General features: G+C 50.9%; 1 protein-coding gene across 1 annotated transcript in view; it reads left to right on the top strand.

The window, feature by feature from the left end:
- The first annotated feature begins 2,218 nt into the window (after nucleotides 1-2,218).
- KIFC3 (kinesin family member C3) overlaps nucleotides 2,219-20,312 on the top strand; it is a 39,482-nt gene continuing 21,388 nt past the window's right edge. The window contains exons 1-3 of the mRNA XM_006863566.1: nucleotides 2,219-2,387; nucleotides 7,294-7,498; nucleotides 10,156-10,298. Coding sequence (XP_006863628.1) covers nucleotides 7,333-7,498; nucleotides 10,156-10,298 — 309 coding nt within the window. The 5' untranslated portion in view covers nucleotides 2,219-2,387; nucleotides 7,294-7,332. The remainder of the gene's footprint in view (nucleotides 2,388-7,293; nucleotides 7,499-10,155; nucleotides 10,299-20,312) is intronic.

The following is a 20,312-nucleotide window of genomic DNA, read 5'->3' as shown; positions in this document are numbered from 1 at the left end:
TCTTATTCTCCCCAAGCCATCTACTGCCAAGCAAGAAGGGGCAGAGTGCCTACCGTGCTTGGATTATCTGTGGAACTATCTAGGCCTGTGCTGGTCTGGCTTCTGAGCTTCTTTCTTTCTCCTTCCGCACCCTGGAGGGGAATAGTACTGCTGACTTCATAATAAAATGCCTCCTCTGTTTGGGAGACAAAGAACAGAGCGGCTCCTCCGAGTCAGCTGTCTCTCTTGGCCAGCAGGTCCCTGGCCTCCCCCATGCCCCATGAGGAGGGACAGGATGGCTGGGGATAGTCTGGGAGCCTCTGTTTTTACTTTAAAATTCCCACTCAGCTTCCCTAACCTGGGAGTGGGGAGATAGCCTGGTCTGTGTGTATGTACCTGCATAAGGGCATGTGTGTGAAAGTGCACATGTGTGTTAACTAGAGTGTGTGAAGGGATGCATAAAAGTATGTTCTTGCTGGTTGCCAAGGCAATGGCTACTGATGGGGACCCAGGTGTGCACAGTTGAACCAGAGGGTGTTCAAGGCTGAGACCCTTTGGAAGCAGATGAACAGGCTTGTCTTCCTAGGTGCCTCTGGGTGGGTTCAAACTCCTGTTCAGCTCATAGTCAAGTGCTTAACTGTTTGCACTACCCAGGGATACTTGAAAGTATGTATCCAAACCCACTGCCATAGAATAGACTCCAACTCATCTTGACTCTCTAGAATAGAATTGTTCCTTTACAGTTTGGAGAGCTGTAAATGTTTACAGAAGCAGACAGCTTCATCTTTCTCCCAAAGAGGGGCTCGTGGGTTTGTACCGCCGACTTTGTGATGAGCAGCCCAATGCTTATTCCACTGTGCCAGCAGGGATCTTTGAAAGTATGTGAGGTGGTGGTAGGTGGTAGTTGTGTGCTATTGAGTTGGCTCTGACTCAAAGGGACCCTGTATAGGGTTTCCAAGGCTGTAAATCTTTACTGGAACAGAAAACCATATCTTTCTCCCTCTGAGCAGCGAGTGAATTTAAACTGCAGACTTTGAGATTAGCAGTCCAATGAGGATCCTGCTACTGGGCTCCCTTGGAAGTTGTTGTTAAGTACCGTTGAGTCGATTCAGACCCACAGCGACCCTGTATAGAGTTTCCAAGGAGCATCTGGTGAGCTTGAACTGCCGACCTTGCAGTTCAAACAGCTTTGCAGTCTGGCACATTAACCCACAGTGTCACACCAGGACTCCTTGAAAATATGTGTACTCACTAGAGTTTTAAAAAAAATGTGTATACATGTGTGTGAGCATGTGAAAGCATGTGTGTGCTAAGTAGCGTGAGAACATCTGTGGGAAATCAGTGCGAGAGAACATAGGTCTGCATAGAGTGTGAATGCATGTGTTAGGAGTACCTGAGCACATGTGGCAGTATGTGCGTGTGCTAACGAGTATTAGAGCACTTATGCAAGTGTGTGTACTGGATTGTGAAGAAAACGTGCTTTAACAGTGACGAGGCGCTTTGTTAGCGTATTGGTTATGAATTGGGCTGCGAACCTTAAGGCCAGCAGTTCGAAACTACCAGCTGTTACGCAGGAGAAAGGTGAGGCGTTCTCCCGTAAAGATTTACAGCCTCGGAAACCCTGTACAGGGTCGCTATGGGTCGGAAACGACTTGACGGCACTTAACAGCAACAACTAGTGTCAGAAAGTTTTGTACTAGTGTCAGAGTGTAAGTGAAAGTTTGCGTGCAAAAGGATGTGTATATTAACCAGCGTATGAATGTGAGAACTGTGAATACATTCATGCGGAGTTCTGGTGTGACGCTGTAAGATAAACGCTGGATTGCAAGGTTGGTTTGAACCTCAAGGTTGGTGGTTTAAATCCACCAGCTGCTCCTTAGAAACTATAATGGGTCGCTATGAGTCCGGCACCCAACACTTAAACAACAACATATTAAGTACAGTGAATGTGAGAAAGCACGTGTAGTAGTGTGAGAACGCGTGTACCAGAATGTGCGTGAACGTGTGAGCTGTGTAAAGGAATGTGTGCACAGGACGCAGAAGGCGGTAGAGACGACGGGGTAGGTTGCATGAGGTCACGGGGTGAGTGGGAGACCCGGAGATCCCGCGTGTGGATGTGCATGGGCGCGTGCTCCGTTCCGGCGCGTGGGCGTAAATGCGCACTAGCACGCCGCCAGCTTTCCCCCACCCCCCGAGCCGGGGTCGGAGCCGGTTGTCATGGGAACGCGCCGCGGCCCGTGTTAATCATTTCCTGTGGAAAGTGTGAGGGAGGGGCGGGAGCGGGGCGGAGCAGGGCGGGCGGAGGAGGAGGAGGTGGAGGCGGCGTGGACCTGCCTCTCGCCAGCGGGCGGGGTCCAGCCGAGCCCCCGGTGCTGCGGCTACCCCGGGATTCTGCCTCTGCCAGGCGGGTGAGTCGGGGGCCCGGGCGGGCTAGGCTCTTCGGCTTCAGCCAGCCGGCCATTTGTGGTGTCGTGTCCGGGTTGGCACTGACCACAGGACCCCAGTGTCTGGGCCCGTTGGGGGCACGGGAAGGGCCCGACATTAGAGATCGAGTCTCGCGTGGTTCCTGACCGCTCTCGGCGCCAGGGAGCCTGAGCCGAGGACTGTGCTCCTCGCTGGGCGCGGGAAGCACGTCCGCTTGGATCCGTGCAGCCTCGCGACCCGCGTTCCGTTTTCTTGGCTCTGGAGAGTGCGGACCCTACCGGGAGCCAGCTGTCAGCGCCGCCTCCTTCCCTTGAAGGCTGCAGTTTCGGGTCCTCCCACCATGTCCACTGGGCTATTCGCTTTTCCGCTGGCAGGGCCGGGCCGGGGTGGGGTGGGCTAGCCCCTAGTTTCTGTGCAATGGGGAATCGGGGTCGTTGACAGCTGCAGGCTGGGAGTCCCAGCAGGGTGGGCAAGCCCAGAAGCTACCTCCTGTAGTCCCTAATTGCGAGTTAGAGCCGAACTCAGGCCTGGTCCTGGGAGATTGTAAACAGTAAGCTGTATTTAAATTCTCAAATGCCATTTGCAGCCACCCGGAACACTTTTGTCTCAAGGTTAAGGGTTGTGACCACCCCTGGTCCTTTTTGGACCCCGGCTTTCCCTCTGCCTGAGGCTTTGTGAGCACCCAACCTTGCCCAGGGGATTCCCCATGCCCTTGATACATTTGCGGTCTTCTTGACCAGCTGAGAGTCATTTGTTGGGAATGCAGCCTCAGAATGGGGCCCTGTATTTGCAGTGATTGGACTTAAGGGACTCAGGACACAAGGGAGCAGAGAATTGTAAAATTCTGGTTGTTCTGGAAAACCCAGATGTGTGTGCTGTGCAGGAGAGCTCCCATCCCGGTACAATCCTCCTGACCTGCTCACTCCCAGGGGAACTAACCCTCACCAGCAGGGTTCCATGACAGTTACAAAATCTGTCCCTTAATCATTGAAATGACTCTGTAGCTCTGAGGGCTGACTTAAGCCTGTATTCTCTGCATTCACCCACCAATGCAAGGAGCTCTCTGAAAAATCGCATTTTGGAACTCCTTGTATATTGTTCTGAACACGTTATACGTGCAAGATCTAATCTTTACACCAACCTTAAAAGGTGGAGTTCTTCCCATTTTACAGATGGGGATAATGAAGCAGAGAGAGGCTAAGTCACATCTAGTAAGTGGCAGAGCCAGATTCTGAACCAGCTTTTAATTACAACCACTCCTCCATGTAAACCCCCACCCCCACCCCAATGGTAGGGGCCCCAGATGCCAGGTGGACTGTGGAATGCCCACCCAAGTGAGGGGAGAGAGGGTGCCTCTTTCTGGGCTCTGAACTGTGGCTTATTTGAGTGAGATTCCTTGATACTCTTGACCCCTCCATGCCCCTTCAGCTGCTAAATTCAGCTGCTTTTTCCTCTTTGGGATCTTGTACACACCCTTCCTCTTTCTTCCTGACATCTTCCTGGCTACCTTCCCTTTCTGAAAGCGACAGAAATATTATCTCCTCCTGCCCCTGCCCCTCAGGCCTAGATGATTTCCTTCCTTCCAGTGTCTCTCTGCTGTGGAGTCGACCAGTACTGCCTTGTAACACCTCACCTTCCAGCAACTCAGCATGCAGGTGGAGCTGTCTCTCTCCTTCCTTGCCCTTTGGGTAGCTGGTCCACAGATTGGTTGTTTGCCTAGTTCTGTGCCAAGTGGCCTGGAGAAGAGGACATTTGCTGGCTCCCCATGGTTTCTTCTCCACACTGGTTCATCTAGATTTGATTTGCCTCTGCCTACCCTCCTTCCCCTTCTGGGTGACATTGCACCCAAGAGCCTCCTCCTTCAGGTTGTCAGCTCCTCACCAGGAATCTGGCCTTCTACCAGGACTGAGCTATGCAAACCCTGGACATCAGGTCTTCATGCCTCCCACCCTGCCCTCTACTGTCTTCCCCTCTACATGCTTTCATAATTTTTTACTCTGTTTGATGTGACGCTTTGGGTTAATGCCCAGACTGCAAAGCTATTTGAACGACACAGCGGTTCAAGCTCACCAGCAGCTCCTCGGAAACCCTATACAGGGTTACTATGGGTCGGAACCGACTTGATGGCACTTAACAACAATCCAACATACTCAAATCCCTCTCATTTTAAAAACCACACTGAGCCCTGCTGGCATAGTGGGCTATGCGTTGGGCTGCTAACCACAAGGTCAGTAATTTGAATCCATCTGCCATTCCACAGGAAAAAGAGGAGTCTTTCTGCTCTCTTAAGGATTTACAGCCTCGAAACCCCATATAGACTTGCTATGAGCCAGAATCTACTCGATGGCTGTGGATTTGGTTCTTTTGATTCTCCCATGTTAGCCAGACCTCCCAAGAGAGGGGATCAGCTGTTTCCTCTAGTCCCACCCCAGTCTTGAGCCTTCCTGTGTCTGCCCTCTGCCCTGTTCCATCCATACTCTTAAAGAGACCCCCGGGGCACTCTGCCTGTTTTCGTTTCCTTCCACTCTGATGCCCCTGTGGCCTGGTTCACTGGGAACTAGCATTCTTTCTCCCATTCTCTTTTCCAATCAATTTCAAGGACTCTACATGTGTGTCTCTGCCACTTCCCCAACCAGCTTTCTCGGGGCTGTTATGACCTTCCCCACCCTGGGAGTGAGCCCTACTCTTTCCTGGATGCCTCTCTTGCACACAGTCAAGACCCTCAGTAGCCTCCCAGCTGTGAGACCTCCAGCCTGAGCGCCTTTTAGGGCATTCACTCAGCAAGCCACTGCAGGGTGTTTGGTGTGGATGCAAACAGGGTGGAGACTGTGGGAGCTGCAAAGATGAATCGATAAGGTCCCTCCCTTAGGGAGCAGGCCTTTAGTGCTTGGTAGAAAACTGGTGGTTTAGTGGTAGAATTCTCACCTTCCATATGGGAGTTGGGAGTTTGATTCCCAGCCAATTCATCTAGAGCACGCCACCACCTGTCTTCAGTGTTGCTATGGTACTGAACAGGTTTAGGAGGCGCTTCCCCACTAAGACAGACTGGGAAGAAAGACAAGTGATTTGCTTCTGAAAATCAGTCATTGAAAATCTTATGGATCCTAAGGGTCTCGTCCACAACGGATCGTGGGGGTGGCCCAGCAGTGGGCAGCGTTTCACTCCGTTGTACCTGGTCTCCATAAATTCCGGGGCCAAACTTGACGGCAGCTTACAACATCACCACTGCTTGGTAGAGAATGAGCCATGTGCAGTGTGAAGTGGGGAAAGTGGTCACCAGCCCAGGGGGTTTCACTGAAAAGGCCCTTCGCTGCCTCAGACTCAAGTTTCAGACTAAAAGCAAACTCCATATTGCCCCCTCTAGCTAACTTCCCTTCTGTAAATAGCATCGCTGTAAGTGGAAGAGTAAGATTGTAGCTTAAGTGCTGTTGAGTCGGTTTCAACTCATTAGCGATCCCGATCCCGTATAGGGTTTCCAAGGAGCGGCTGGGGGGTTTGAACCACCAACCTTGCAGTTAGCAGTCCAGTGCTTATCCTATAGCGCCACCCTAAATGCTCTCGAGGCTGCTTTGCACAACTGGTAGTGGTTATATGCCATGGAGTCGGTTCTGATTCATAGCGACCCTATATAGGATTTCTGAGGCTATAAATCTGTATGGGAGTAGAAAGCTTCATCTTTCTCCCTTGGAACAGCGAATGGTTTCCATCTGCTGCTCAATAAAGACTGCAGTGAAGGCTCAAACTCTTTTCTGCTTGTTTGCTCATTTCATAAGGAACCTATGGGTTTTCTTTACCCAACCAGTGCTCCCTACTCTGCCCCCCATTTCCATACAGCTCACCTGTATGGATACCTTCAGCCTCACCTGCATCTCATCCAGATTGTGAAGGTTTGTGTATCTCCCAGCTGACCGGCAGCTTTGAAGGACCAGGCCTCATTTGATCAAAGAGAACCCCTGGCACATAGTAGGCACTTGATGAATAATTTTAAATGGAGAATGAATGAATCTTTGCAACCCAACACCTAGTGCAGTGCCTGCCATGTTGCAGACACAGTCAGATCTGGTTGAATGCATTACTGATCTGACTTGGAGAGAATTTGATATATATTCATACATACCTAATTTAGGAACTGAGCAGATGGAACCATCGCTGACCACTATCTGAGCTCCTACTCATGAAATGCTGATATTTGGAGCAGTAGCTGCTTAGCTGCTTGAACAAAGAAGAGCTTGAAGCTTAGGGGTTATTCACTCCTGGACTGAAAAGTTGCTTGAACCACAAGGTCAGCGATTCAAACTCATCAGTTGCTTCCTGGAAAACCCTATACAGGGTCGCTATGAGTCTGAACCGACTTGATGACACTGTTAAGTGTTAAAAAACAACAGATGCAATCAGAAAATGCTATTATTGTTTTGGGGAAAAGAGATTTCTGAAGATCCTGTCAATTTGTGTTTCTTCCATCTGGGGCTGTGACTAGCATGAAATGTGCAGGCTCAGGGTGGCAGGGCTGAGACTGGGAGTTTCCACGGTGGGTTGCAGACGCATATGACGGGCTTCTTGCCTCTTTGGTGCCCCTTGTACTTAGTAACAAACAAAAAAACTCAAACCGTTGCTGTCCAGTTGATTCTGACTCATATCCATCCCGTGTGTGTCAGAGTAGAACTACGTACATGGGGTTTTCAGGGGCTGACTTTTTAGAAGAAGATTGCCAGGTCTTTCTTCTGAGGTACCTGTGTGTGAACTCAGTCATTCAGATAGTTGCCAAGTACTTAACCATTTGTGCCCACGTCCTTGGTGTTTTTCTGCCTGTTGTTCTGGGTCATAGGTGACCTTCCAGGTGGCCTGCCTGGCCAGCATTCATCACCCTTGTCTCCCTTATTTTCTCCCTAGGTTACCCAGTGCCCAGAGGAGGCTGCTGAGCCTCGGGCCATGGTCCCATCTCGCAGGACGTGGAACCTGGGAGCCACGCCCTCGCTGCGGGGCCTGTGGAGAGTGGGCCGGGCCCAGGAGCCTGAGCAGGGGATGGCCCGCCCCGCCCCAGCCAGCCCGGCTGCCCGCCCTTTCCCACACACCGGCCCAGGGAGGTTGAGAACTGGTGAGTCCGCATTTTTAAAATGCCTCTTTATTTCCTTTCCTTCCTTCAGATACCAGAGATGAGACTGAGGTTTCTCGCCGGTTCCTAAACTCAGTCAGAGCTGTCAGGTAATTATAGGGTAACAGGCAGGCCGCACACCCGGGTGTGGAGCAGACTGTCAATCTCTGGGCACCTTGGGGCGGGCGCCCCTGTCTGTAAGGAGAACGCTTGGAAGCCACCAGAGTTAAACTTTAACACAGTCTGTAGAGCAGGGGAAGAAACATCCCCGACTGCCACTCTCTCTCTGGCTCAGCCAGCTTGGCATCAACTCTGTCCCCCGTCACCCTTGGCCCCAGAGCTCAGGGGGGGGGTCTCCCTCCGGCATCCACACGGCTTGTAAACAAGGTAAGTGAAGAGACTGCCGCAGCGCCCTGCCGGGCACTGACACTTGATCCCGCTTAAGTTCACCCAGTGGATGGTTCAGGAGCGTGTCCTGGTGGGGCTAGGGTGCCATGTGCTCGGGCTTAGGGACCAGCGGGGTGGCTTCCGCAGAGGTCCAGACAGCAGGTGGGCAGTGAGGAGGTGGTCCTAGAGTCTAGACTCCTACCGTGTCCCCAGGGGAGCTGTCATGCCGGCTCCCCTTTCTGGGTCATGTCCTGTGGTATCACAAAGAAATGTCAAGATGTGAAGGGCTCCTCTGATTCCAGGTGGGGGCAGGATTGTGGGGCTGGGGAGCTGCCCAGGACCCTTCTCATGAACTGGCTGGGAAGTGTGGGAGGAGCAAGGGGTGTCCAGGCAAGGTGCCCTCAGGAGTTTTCTGTCTATCGCCCCTAACCTACCTGGAAGAAAACGTTCACTCCCAGTTTGTCTGAGCTGGCAGGGTCCCTCCAGACCAAAAGGGTCAACCCCCTTGAGGAACAGAAGGGGACGCCTTCTGTTCCTGCCTGTCTCATTTGAGCTCTCAGGACAGGCGGGATACCCTTCAGCCTCTCTGCAGGGGCTTGGACAGTAAGGGAGGGACTGAGGGTGGGGAAGCTTACTTAAGCTTTGGGTCAGATAACGAGTGTTGTCTACAAGAGGCTGACTTTGGTTTCTACCCCGAAGGTTGTCCTCTGAATTACACATGTAATCTGGATGAGTTTTCTCTTTTTGGTAAAAAAACAAACTAACCAAACAAATTTAAAAAATCAAAATCATATTCTCTTGGAAATTTTTAAAAATATAAAGAAGGAAAAAAAATCCACTAAAATTCAAGGAACATTTTACATCGTTCCTTGCAGTTTTTTTGTGTGTATTCATGTAGAACGAGTTTTATGAGAATCATGACTTTTAGCCACTGAAAAAATTCAAGACAAGGGTTAAGTGAGATTCTGTGTGTGAAATGCCACGCCTAGTGCCTGTCACTGTGGAGAGGCTCACGGTGTCACTGCCTCTGGGCCCCTCTGGGCGTCTTGGTGTGACACTGTAGAGCTAACCACAAGGTTGGTGGTTCAAACCCAGCAGCCGCTCCTTGGAGACAATAATACAAAGAGTCAGAATTGATTCATTGGGTCCCTCTGATCCCACCACTCCTGTCAGTCCCGAGGGTCACTTCACACATGGGATTTGAATTCTGGCTGTGTGTGACCCTGGTCCCATTATAAACCCTTTGGGGCTCCTGGTTCCTTACCTGTCAACCAGGAGAAAGCCTCTCATGTGGTTATGGGCACTTGCTGTGTGCCTGGCTCTGTGTGAGCACTTCTTGCCTCTCATTCATTTAATTCTCACCTCAGGGCTGTGACGTTAGTTCCTGTCACCATTTTACTGATGAAGAAACCCAGGGTCAGGGATGATGATGAGGCCTGCTTGGCGCTTGGCCTAGGCTCTTGCATTTAGGATTATATTGCATCTCAGGGTGGTGACTCCCGAAGTGTATCCCAGAGTGAGCCCCCTCTGCATACCACTCAGCCCCACAGACTGGGCTGTGCCCGCAGTGCAGGGGGAGAGCAGGGTTGGGGGGCACTGATGCACAGTCAGCATCCCCCTCCCCCCACCTCTGGGTGAAGGAGGCAGTGTGTCTGAGTGTGTGCTTCAGCTGGTCCTGAATATGCTTTTGGAGAACTGCAGGGACCCGGCCACCTAGTCAGCTGTAGAAAAACGGGAGAAATCGCCACCTAGAGGCAACCTGGGAAATAAAGCGGAGGCAGCGGGCCTCCTTAAAGCTTTGCTCAGACAGCCTGGCAGGGACTCCCTCAGCTGCTTTCTGGTGTTAGAAAACGTTCCGTTGGTTCTGACTCTTAGCGACCCCATGTGGCAGAGTAGAAATGTAACCAGAGGATATTCTAGGCTGTAACCTTTACGGAAGCCAACTGCCAGGTTTTCCTCCTTCAGAGCTGTTGGGTAGGTTCAAACCACCAACGTTTGGTTAGCAGCTGAGTGCTTAACCATTGTGCCTCCAAAGGGTTAATGTGCCAGGCCCTGAACCTCAGTGGGGGTGAGGAGAACCCTTCTGCAGGGAATCTTTAGGTAAGAAGGGAGCACAGGCATAGCCCAACCTTCCCTTCTCTGCAGGCGTGTGGGAGGGCATGTGGGCCAGTCTCCGGGAGAGGGGCTGGTGAAAGTTGAGCTCAGCCATGGCCCTGACCAGTGGTCCAGTCAGGCAGTCCAAGTGTCTCACCTTATTCTCCGTCCTGGAACAGGGCGTGGAAAAGATACCCTGGCCGGCAGTGAGGAGGACGCCAGTATCCGAAGTGCTGCTCGACCTTCCCTAGCTCAGTGCCGAGCCCTCAGCGTGGACTGGGCTGGCCCTCGAAGCCCCCGCAGGCTCTACCTGGCCGTGCAGGTAAGCCCTGGGACTATGTGAAACACGCAGGGGTCCAACCACAGTGTGCCTTGGCCCTCATGGTCCAATGGTCTAGTTGCTGGGTCCCTCTGGGGAGCCTCGTGCCTCTTTGCCAAGCTCCCAAAGCACATCCGCCGGGAGCCTGCATGGATGGAGCAATTTGCTTTATGAAGTTATCTGGAGGAAAATCTCACTGGAGATGACAGCAGTTTCTCAGCCACACCCTGGCTGAGATGAAAGGAGGGAGTGTGGAACCTTCGATAGGACGGTATTAGGGACACTGGCTGGGTTTGGAGTCTGTTCGTTTTACTTGGGCATGTGGTCTTGAATCTGTGGGGGAATCATTTATATTCCCCCATTTTAAGTGAGAATCCAAGGTTAGTCAGAAATCACCAAGTGACTTGAAAAAGACAAACTTTACATAGTCCGTGGCTCTTGTAGAATAATGGGACTGCAAACCACAAGGTCAGCAGTTTGAGCCCACCAGCTGCTCCATGGGCAAAAGATGAGGCTTTCTGTTCTTGCAAAGATTTACAACCTCCAGTACCCTATACAGGGTCACTATGCGTCAGAACTGACTCAATGGCATTTAACAACAATAACATGTGTATATGAGGGGGCTTCAAAAGTTTGTGAGAAAATGGCATTAAAAGATGGGGACTTTTTCCACTAACTTTTTGAAGCTCTTGTGTACATAGTAGAAAATACACATAGAATATTGTTTGTAGAAATGATGCTTTAGTGAAGACATTAATAAAAAGTAAATCCACTGCTGTTAAGTTGATTCTGACTCATAGAACAGTGTATATTGTTCCAGAATTGTAATTTTTTATGGGAGCAACCGGCTACATCTTTCTATCATAGAGCAGCTGGTGGGTTTGAGCCGTTAGCCTTGTAGTTAGCAGTCCAATGCTTAACACCACTGTGCCCCTAGGGTCCTTTGACAGTTATTGTAGCTACTGTTTGTTGAATGGGGGGCACAGTGGCTCTGTACAATAAGGACTGAACTGCCAACCACAAGGTTGGCAGTTTGAGGCAACAGTCACTCCACAAGGGAAAGATGAGGCTTTCTGCTCCTGAAAAGGTTTACAGCCTCAGAATTCCTATACAGGGTTGCTATGAGATGGAAATGGCTTGACGGCACTTAACCACAGCATGCTTGTTGTTAAGAACACTTTCTAGTACTGTGGCTCTCCATGCAAGATCTACCTTCCTACCAGGCTCAAGACAGTTAAGCTATAGATGAGGCTCAGAGAGGTTAAGTAACTTGCTACTGGTCACACAGCAAGCTGGGATCTGAACCATGAAATGTGACTAGCTTTATAGCATACTGTATAAAGAATTCACAATGGAAAAGATGCGAAACCTAGTTGTGGATTGCCTCCTGTAGTCTAATCTCTGAAGCATCTAATTGTAAGAGTTTGGTGTTTTTTCTATTCAGACCTTTTTCATTCCTATACAACCACCTAATTATATTTATTTGTTCAATTTTTATGATCCATCATTATGTACTATTCTGTGATGAGTTCTTTCCCTTGGCAGTAAAACTTGGTGATCTTTTCATGTATGTCAATTTGTAGAGACCTGCCTGGTGATTGTAAGCAATTGCATGACATTCTACTGCAGGATTTACTATAAAAATCTAACCAATTTTCTGCATTGTTTGTAATTGTAATGTTACTGTAGTTAAGTTTCATCGAGTTAATTCCGAATCATAGTGACCCCGTATAGGATTTCAGAAGATCGGCTGACCTTACGATTAGCTACCCAGTGCTGATTCTACAGCACCACACCAGGAGCCCCTTAAATAAACATCTGTGCACTGACACAACCACAGCTCTGAGTGTTTGCAGGGATTCCTGGTGTGGGTTATTGCTCTGGACTGCAAAGTTGGTTTGAACCATAAGGTCGGTGGTTCAAGCTCACCGATCGCTCCTTGGAAACCCTATACAGGGTCGTTATTAGTCAGAACTGATTCCAAGGTACTTAACAACAACAACAATGTTCTAAAACAAAAATAGCTCGGTCAGAGTCTCTGCACATTTTCAATTCATTCGTTGATTCAGCAGACATTTATGAAGTGGTTTTTGTGTACCACGTGCTATGCTCAGTGCTGGGATACAGTTGTTGTTGTTGTTAAGTGCCATCTATTCAGTTTGACTCATAGCAAACCTGTGTAGGGTTTGTGAGTTGCTGCTGGGGAGCTTGAACGTCCAGCCTTGCAGTTCAAATCAACTTTGCAGTCCAGCACATGAACCCACACAGCAAAGAACCTGACATTCTATAGGAGGCTCTAGAAAGTAATTAGATAATCGAGAAATGCACAAATGCAAACTGTGGCTGGGCCGTAGGTAAGTGCCAGGGCAGGTAGCAGAGTGATCTGGGGGATGTCTCACCCAGGCCCCACGCCCCAGAAAGTGTGGGCATGTTCCCTCACATTCTCCTGCCGTCCACATCCAGGTCTGCAAAGTGTGTTAAAGGTACATGTACAGACAGAGGTCAGGGGTCAAGAGTTAGGAGCACATGTGTATCCTTTGAGCCTGTCCTCCTTAGTGCAACAAAAGCCTCCGGGCTTTGGGCCGCAGTGTGTGACCCCAGCACCTGCTCTGATGTAGGCCAGAAGTTGTTGTTGCTTCAGGGCCAAAAGGTGTTTCGCAGCCCAGTTGGTGTGGTTTAAAACCAAACCAGACAGTCCTTTTTTTTAAAATCTGTAAGGCCAGCGAGAAGAGCAGGTCTGGCGAGAGAAGAGTTAAACTAGAAACCAACCCACCAACTGGAGCCAGTGCTGGTTAAATTGGGAGGAGGCGACATTTCTGTTTTGAGTTTTGATTATGGGGCACTGAGTTGTGGTTGCAGCCAAGCTGTGGGGTCAGCAGATCTTTGCACAGTTTCTATACTTGTGTCTTCAGCAAAGCAGAGTCATGCCTATAGCCATTCAGGGGCATAGCTGTGGGGCCGAATTAGGGTCGTGACCCTTGTTCCAGAGTACAGTGAAGGGGGTCTGCTAGGATTGGTGACCCTCAGCATCCCATCAAGAGTTAAAATCTGAGAAGCTCCTTGTGGAGGCCCTGCAGAAATTCCCAACACCCCAACTCCCCTAGCCCCGTGGAGCGTGTTTGCCCTTCCTGTGTGGCTTGGCTGGCAGGCCAGAAATAGCATAACCTTTGCTCTGGTCTGCAAATGGAAACTTCCAGCTGCTGCCATTGCAGCCACCACCAAGCCTGCTCGAGGTACAGTGGCAGTTGGTGGAAGGGTGGGACAGAAGAAAGTCAGTGGGAATTTTCCTGATAGGACAGATGTTCTCACCACCCTCCCTCCTCAAGGAGAACAGGACTGTTGTCTTTCTTGTCTTTTTCGCTCTCTTCATTGGTTTTTCTGATTATAAAGATGAAAAATAAAAAAATGAAAGATTACAGAAATAATATGGTATTGTGATTGTGAGGTGGTGTCGAATCAATTTTGACTCATAGCGATCTCATGTGACAGAGAACTGCCCCGTAGGATTTTCCTGGCTGTCATCTGTATGGTGGAATCCTGGTGTGGCACTGTGGGTTAATGAGCCAGAATGCAAAGCCGTTTGAACTGCAAGGTCGGCGGTTCAAGCTCACCAGCTGCTCCTCAGAAACGCTATAGAGGGTTGCTATGGGTCGGAACCGACTCAGCAGCACTTACAACATAACAACCACAACAGTAATCTGTATGGTAGTGGATTATCCAAACAGCTGACCCTTTGACTAGTGACTGCATACTTAGTCATTGTGTTTCTGCAACTCCTTAATTTAGTGATCAGCTTCTTATATCAAGTTCTCACTGTGGTGGCACCCAACTGATAACCGGAAGGTTAGCTGTTGAAACCCACCCAGTGACTCTGAGAGTAAAAGGACCTAGTGATCTGCTTCTATAAAGATTCCAGTCTAGGAAACCCTATAGGGCAAGTTTACTCTGTCATATGACTTGGAATCAGCTGAATGGCATTTGACAACTATGTGTCCGGCACTTTCTGAATGCTTTGCTTAAATTACCTCAGGTATGCTGGTGCTTGCTCTCTGAGGCAGGTGCTGCTATTATCATTTCTAATTTAAGAACCGGAGAATGAAGCTTCAGGGAGGGTACTAACTTGCCCGCAGACACACAGCCCCTGAGGCAGGGGCTGATGTCACCGCCAGGCCCTCGGGATTCTACACTCTTGAGTTTTTTTTTTTTTTCAACTTAACCACTTGCCTTTTTGTTTTGAATCTAGAAGGCACAAAGACCCACAAAAACCTGTGTGCCCTAGCTTTGCCTACATAACCTCTGTTGACATTGAAAAAAACAAAACAACAAACTGTAGGTCTTTATAAGGTTAATAAGTTCAAACACTAAAAAGTTTAGATGCAATGTCAAATGATATGTAAAGGCCTCCTTTGCCTTCTTCCTACATCCCTTTAAGTGATTGTTTTTAAAAAAGCCTGTAGAGTGTCTGTTTCTACTCTTAGCCACGTCACCACCATCCCAACCTCCCCGAGGGACCCACTGTCTCCAGATTTTTCTCTGTGGCTGTTTTATTTTTGTGATTCTCAAATGGGATCACACTTTTCATGTGGTTCCATTGCTTGCTTTGGATCTCTTTCTGTGTGAACTGTAGGCTATTTTCCCTGGAGGAAGCACTTCTTTCTAGCCCTGTCCCTGTTCTCCCTGCATGCCCACTGTTAGGTCTGCCTCTCCCTCCTTTGCTTTCATCCCTTCTCTCCCGAAAGCCAAGGTGAGGAGAGGTCTGATCTATGGCCCTTCCTAGATTTGGGTGGACTTCCGCTGCATTGTCCTCGGCAGTTGTAGGCCAGTGCCACCTAGAAATGGGGAAGGCGGGGGTGGTGGCAGCTGACAGCATGTGTGAAGTTGCCCTGAGGTTCATGTGTGCGTGGGTCAGGGGGTGGGGAGGCTGGACAGTTGCCCGTGAATAATGGTGCTTGTGGGCCTGGAGCCGAGCCGGCCGCTGCTCTGGTGACTCACACTCCACAGAGCTCACTGGGACAGCCATGAGCATCACTTGAGGATTTCTGCGTGCCCGAGAACCTTAGCTGGTACAGAGAGCCAGCCGCCAAGGGCCACCAGGAGCTTGCACTGCCACTGACTCTCTGAAGATGGGGGCACATTTCCTTCCAAACTTTTGGCCTCACAGTCCCCATCCATAATGTGAGGGACACGGGTCCCCAGTGGACCATCTTTAGACCCCAGAGTCTCCTCCCCACTACAGTCCCTTCATGTGAGGATTCTGGTTGTTTCTTGGCAGCAAGGCCTGCAGGACAAGGGGTGCAAGAGCAAGAGTCAGGGGACCAAAGAAGAGAAGCTCCTGAAGAGGCAGGCGCTGGCCCCCAGACGGGACCGGGAGGCCCCGGAAGCTGGTGGCACCATGAATGTAGAGAAAACAGGTAAAGGTCTGCCTCCGACCCAGAACTGCCCTGGTGAAGCTAGTGCAGGAAGAATCTGAGCTGTCCCCACAAACCTGGCTGCCTTGAGAGCCCAGCCTGCCCACCCTGCATTCTAGAGCCAGTGGTGCATAACCCTCTCTCCCTTGCCACCTCCTCCCCAGGTCCCCAGGGGCCTCACTCAGTGATAAGAGGCTTTGGCCAGGATGGACTGGGTTTGGGTTTCCCTTCTTTTTGTCTTTCCCCTAGTGCCTATCAAAAGCAGAACAAGGGAGGCAGCCTCAAAGACGCCAGCACCTGCAGAGACGTGGGACTCCCTCCCTCTTGTATTCTGGGGGTTCCTCTTCTCAGGCAGGGGTCTCATGGTGTGTGTCAGAGGCTGAGCACAGCCCCCCACCCCCACGTCTGTGCTGGGATCCCCAGAGGGGAGGCTTGAGCCCAGTCTAATACTGTAGGAGGCAGTCTGAGGGGAAGGCCAGGAGTGTGTGGAGAAGACAAAACGTTGGGTCTTTTTTGTTGTTTTCCTCCACCTATCACTAAAGGTTATTGTGTGTCTGAACTTGCCCACTTGATGGAAGGAATCACTCCCTTCTCTGAGGTGGTACCAGAGTCCCAGCCGCCTGCCTGGGCCTGGGTGCTGGGGTCTGGCCAAGGTGTGGGCAGACAGGCTTTGGGAAGGAGGGCATCTTCCAACCAATCAGGTGGTTCTCCTGACTGGGCAGCAAAGGCCATGAGAAAGGAAAGGCTAATTCTAATGAAGAGTGGAGGCTGAGTTTTCTCCATGGACCAAGGCTAGTCCACATCTCTGCAAGCCCCAGGTCTCCAGAGGGATATAGCTCCAGGTCTCTTCTGATAACTTGTGCTGAAAACTCTCCTCCCAAGAGACCCTCACCTCCACGTGTCCTATTACTTCACCTCTCTGTCTGACTGCACTTTGCTTCTTCAAGCTCTTTCTTCCCCCAACAAGTGCTCTTTAGGTCTCCTGTCTCCTCCCTCCTTCACCCCCAACACTGGTGGTACTGATGTCAGGATGAACCCCACTGGGAGTAGGGTCTGGGGTGCTCAGAACCTGAGATAGGAGCAGACAAGAAGGATCATGATGTCCCGTGAGTCCCCAGCTGTCTGGAGAGTTGTTCACCTCTGCACAGTCCTTACAGCTCCCGGCCCCTCCCTTAGGTTTGCTCCTCTCGAAAGTCCAGCAGCCTCCACTTCTTAGGAAGACCCTGTCTCCACCTTCACTCCCTCCCAAGTGGCAGCACTGGCTCTTGGAACCTGGGTGTGTGTTCCTTACCACCGTCAGCTGGCTGCAAAGGACTGAGGGCTGGCAGGTCACAGGTGAACGCTTGCTGCTCACACAGCCCTGTGCCCACCTGGAAGCTTCCTTCTGCCCTTACACTTTCGAGAGCAGAGCATAGAAGCCCAGCTAGCTGTGTGTGCAAGGGAGCGTGCCCTATGTCACATGCAGGCCACACAGCCAGGGCCACTTGTTAAAGGTCAGTGTTGACCAGTGACTGCCCAGCTGCTGCCCTCTGCAAAACGTTTGCTTAGAAGTCCGTTGTCCCGAGGGGCTAGAAGGAGGGAAAGAGCCCCCATGTGTATGACCTCCCTGCTGTCTTCTCAGTTTACATGGGAGCAGCTGGGGACTCTCATCACCTATACCTCTTTGTTGTTGTTGTGATTAAGAGCCATTGAGTTGATTTTGACTCATAGCGACCCTGTATAGGGTTTCTGAGGAGCAACTGGTGAGTTTGGACCACTAACCTTACAGTTCAAACAAACCTTGAAGTCGAGTGCTTATCCTACAGTGCCACACCAGATCTCCATACCTCCGTGGGCAGTGCTGAATTCTCACCCTTCTTGGGATCTGCCAGTGGGTACGTGACTTTGGGGCAAGTTGTTGTTGTTGTTGTTGTCAGGTGCCATCGAGTCGGAACCGACTCATAGTGACCCCATGCACAGCAGAACGAAACAATGTCCGATCCTGGGCCAATCTCACTACTGATGCCACACTTGACACCATCAATGATGTCACCTGGCTGATCCATCTCGTTGGGGGTCTTCGTCTTTTTCTCTGACCCTCCACCTTACCCAGCATGACATCCTTCTCCAGCGACTGTTCTCTCCGGACAATGTGTCCAAAGTATGAGAGACGAAGTTTAGCCATCTTGGCCTCCAAGGAGCACTCTGGTTGCACTTCTTCCAGAACAGATCTATTGGTTCTTTTGGCAGTCCATGGCACTTTCAGTATTCTCCTCCAACACCACAACTCAAAGGCATCAATTCCTCTATGATGCTCACTCTTATTCATATGTAGCAGGTACTAGGCACCAAGTCCAGGGGACCCAGTGTGGGGAAGCTTAGAAGCGTGCTACAGCTCTGAGGTAGACTCAAGGAGAACATATGGGCTCCCAAGTTGCTGGTCTTCTCCCTCTCCTGCTTTCCGGCACTGGCTGGGACTCCTATGGGCTGCCTGAGGACAGGAGGCGAGATCTCCACAGCTCCCCTCCACCTTGCTTTCCTGCTCCCTTCCTCACAAACACCTTGCCAGCACCTCTGCATGGAGCGTGCCTTTGAAGCAAGCTTCCCAGGCCCAATCAGCCAGTCACAGGCCTTACTTCTGTATCTTTAAACTGCCATGCGTCTCTCTGCCTCTTGCTCCTGGTGACAGGACAGTGGAGGGCCATGGAGAAGGACTTCCAGGCTGAGGCCCAGCCTGTTCAGTGTTGATCACTCTCTCCTGCCTGTGGGCCTCTGTGCACTGTCCTTGCTGAGTCCAGGTGCTAGGCTCGGAGCTGGCCTGCCTGTGTTCTGTACCCTGCGCTGTGTCTGTCTCCCATGTCTGGTCTGTCTGTCTGTCTCTGTTTGTCTTCTCTGTGTCAGGGGCAGGATGGGGACCTCACTTCTCTCCTTTGTATTCTTGAGGGTTAGAGGTTTACAGAAATCATGGGAGACCTAGAAGAGTGTTTTAGGGAAGAGGCCCCTTAGCCTCCTCCTCTCAGCTGGCATTTTGAAGGCATTGCTTTCTCAGCTACAGTTCCTCAGTCCTGGGAACACACACTATCAGAGGAAAAACCTCTTGAGAGGTGCTCTCCTAAGTCCTGTCCAGAAGCTATCCGCTGAAGAGGCCTGAGGCCTCTGAGGCAGGCCTGGAGGCCCCGCTAACTGATATTGCTACCCTCCACCTCTGCCTCCTGGGGTCCCACTGCGCCCATTCTCCTGCCCAGCTATGATGAGCCCCCTCCTCCGCCAGGTGCGGCCCCCATGGTGCATAGGATGGTGGAGGTCATGTCACAGCTGCAGGAAGAGAAAATCCAGCTACAGGAGGAGCTGGCGGTCCTACAGGAAAGGCTGGCCCTCCGCGACAGTGACCAGCAAACCACGGCCACTCAGCTGCAGAACCAGGTACCTGGGGAGGCTGGGATGTTCACCATGGAGCAGGTCCAAGGGTATCTCTGGGGCTACCTGGAGTAATATAGACAGATGAGGTTCCTCTCCTGACCTTGGGAACGCTCTACAGGGTGCGGTGACAAGACTCCAAGGCCCAGGCCTGCCCGTCCTGACCATCCTCTACCATCTCGTGTTAGAAAGCACACTGGCTGTGTCTGGAGACTGAGTGGGGCCGGAAGGGACACACTGAGTCTGTCCCATCATCTGTGGTCCACCACAATGGGCATCCTGAGAGGACAGAACTCACTGTGAATGGTCACCCCACCCCACAGCAAACGGGCAAAACATGAAGCTTGATTTTTCTTCAGTGTGTAGGAGTCAGGAGGGCTGGTGTGTTTGCTTGTCTGAGGGAAACCGAGGGGCCAAAGGTTCCCAATGGTGCAGGTCTCTTTTGTTGGCTGGCCAGGAGGACAGTTGGGTCCTTCTGCCTGTGTGCACGCTCTGCGAAGCATTTCCCTCTCTTCTTCCCATATTCACACAGGCCCTTCCTGGGATTCAGCTCCCTAAATCTGTCATCTGTGGCACCTCTTAGGGCTGTGTCTAACCCTCCCACATCTTCCCAGGGTCCCCTGTAGCATCACCCTACCTCAGGTACAGTGCCCTGGCCTTTGAGCTCTGGCCTGGGGCTCTCTCTGAAGCCCTGTCAGAAGGGCAAATTCTGTCTCTATTCCAAGAAATTTCTTAGATGAACAGAGCCGTGTTAACCACAGGGTCAGCAGTTCAAATCCACCATCAGCTCTGCGGGAGAATGAGACTTTCTGCTCTGTAAGGATTTACAGCCTAGAAAACCAGTCGCTATGAGTTGGAACCGACTCAGTGGCACACAACACAGGCCTTCTGCTTGTTGAAATGTCACTGAGTTCTGGGACTTGTTCTAAGCTCAAGGGACAATGCAATGTGTTTATGCCCCCTCCCTTGTAAACTTTTTTGGTGAATTGGTTTAGGTCTACAGAGCAGATCATTGGTTTACGTTCAGCAGTTCCTCTCATTGGTTGCATTGTTTCATCTCTGATTACAATCCCTGCAACGTGACATCACTTACCCTCTTCCCTCCTGTTTCCTGTTTCCATTCTTCCTCCTTTCCCAAGCTTTCTGAGCGCTGGCCTTTTGGTCCTTAATGGCTGACCCTCTCTGGAATTACACATTTTTTAACAGCAGCACT

Source organism: Chrysochloris asiatica, unplaced genomic scaffold, assembly GCF_000296735.1.
Source record: "Chrysochloris asiatica unplaced genomic scaffold, ChrAsi1.0 scaffold00055, whole genome shotgun sequence".
Lineage (NCBI taxonomy): Eukaryota > Metazoa > Chordata > Mammalia > Afrosoricida > Chrysochloridae > Chrysochloris > Chrysochloris asiatica.
This window is presented reverse-complemented; position numbering and strand designations above follow the sequence as displayed.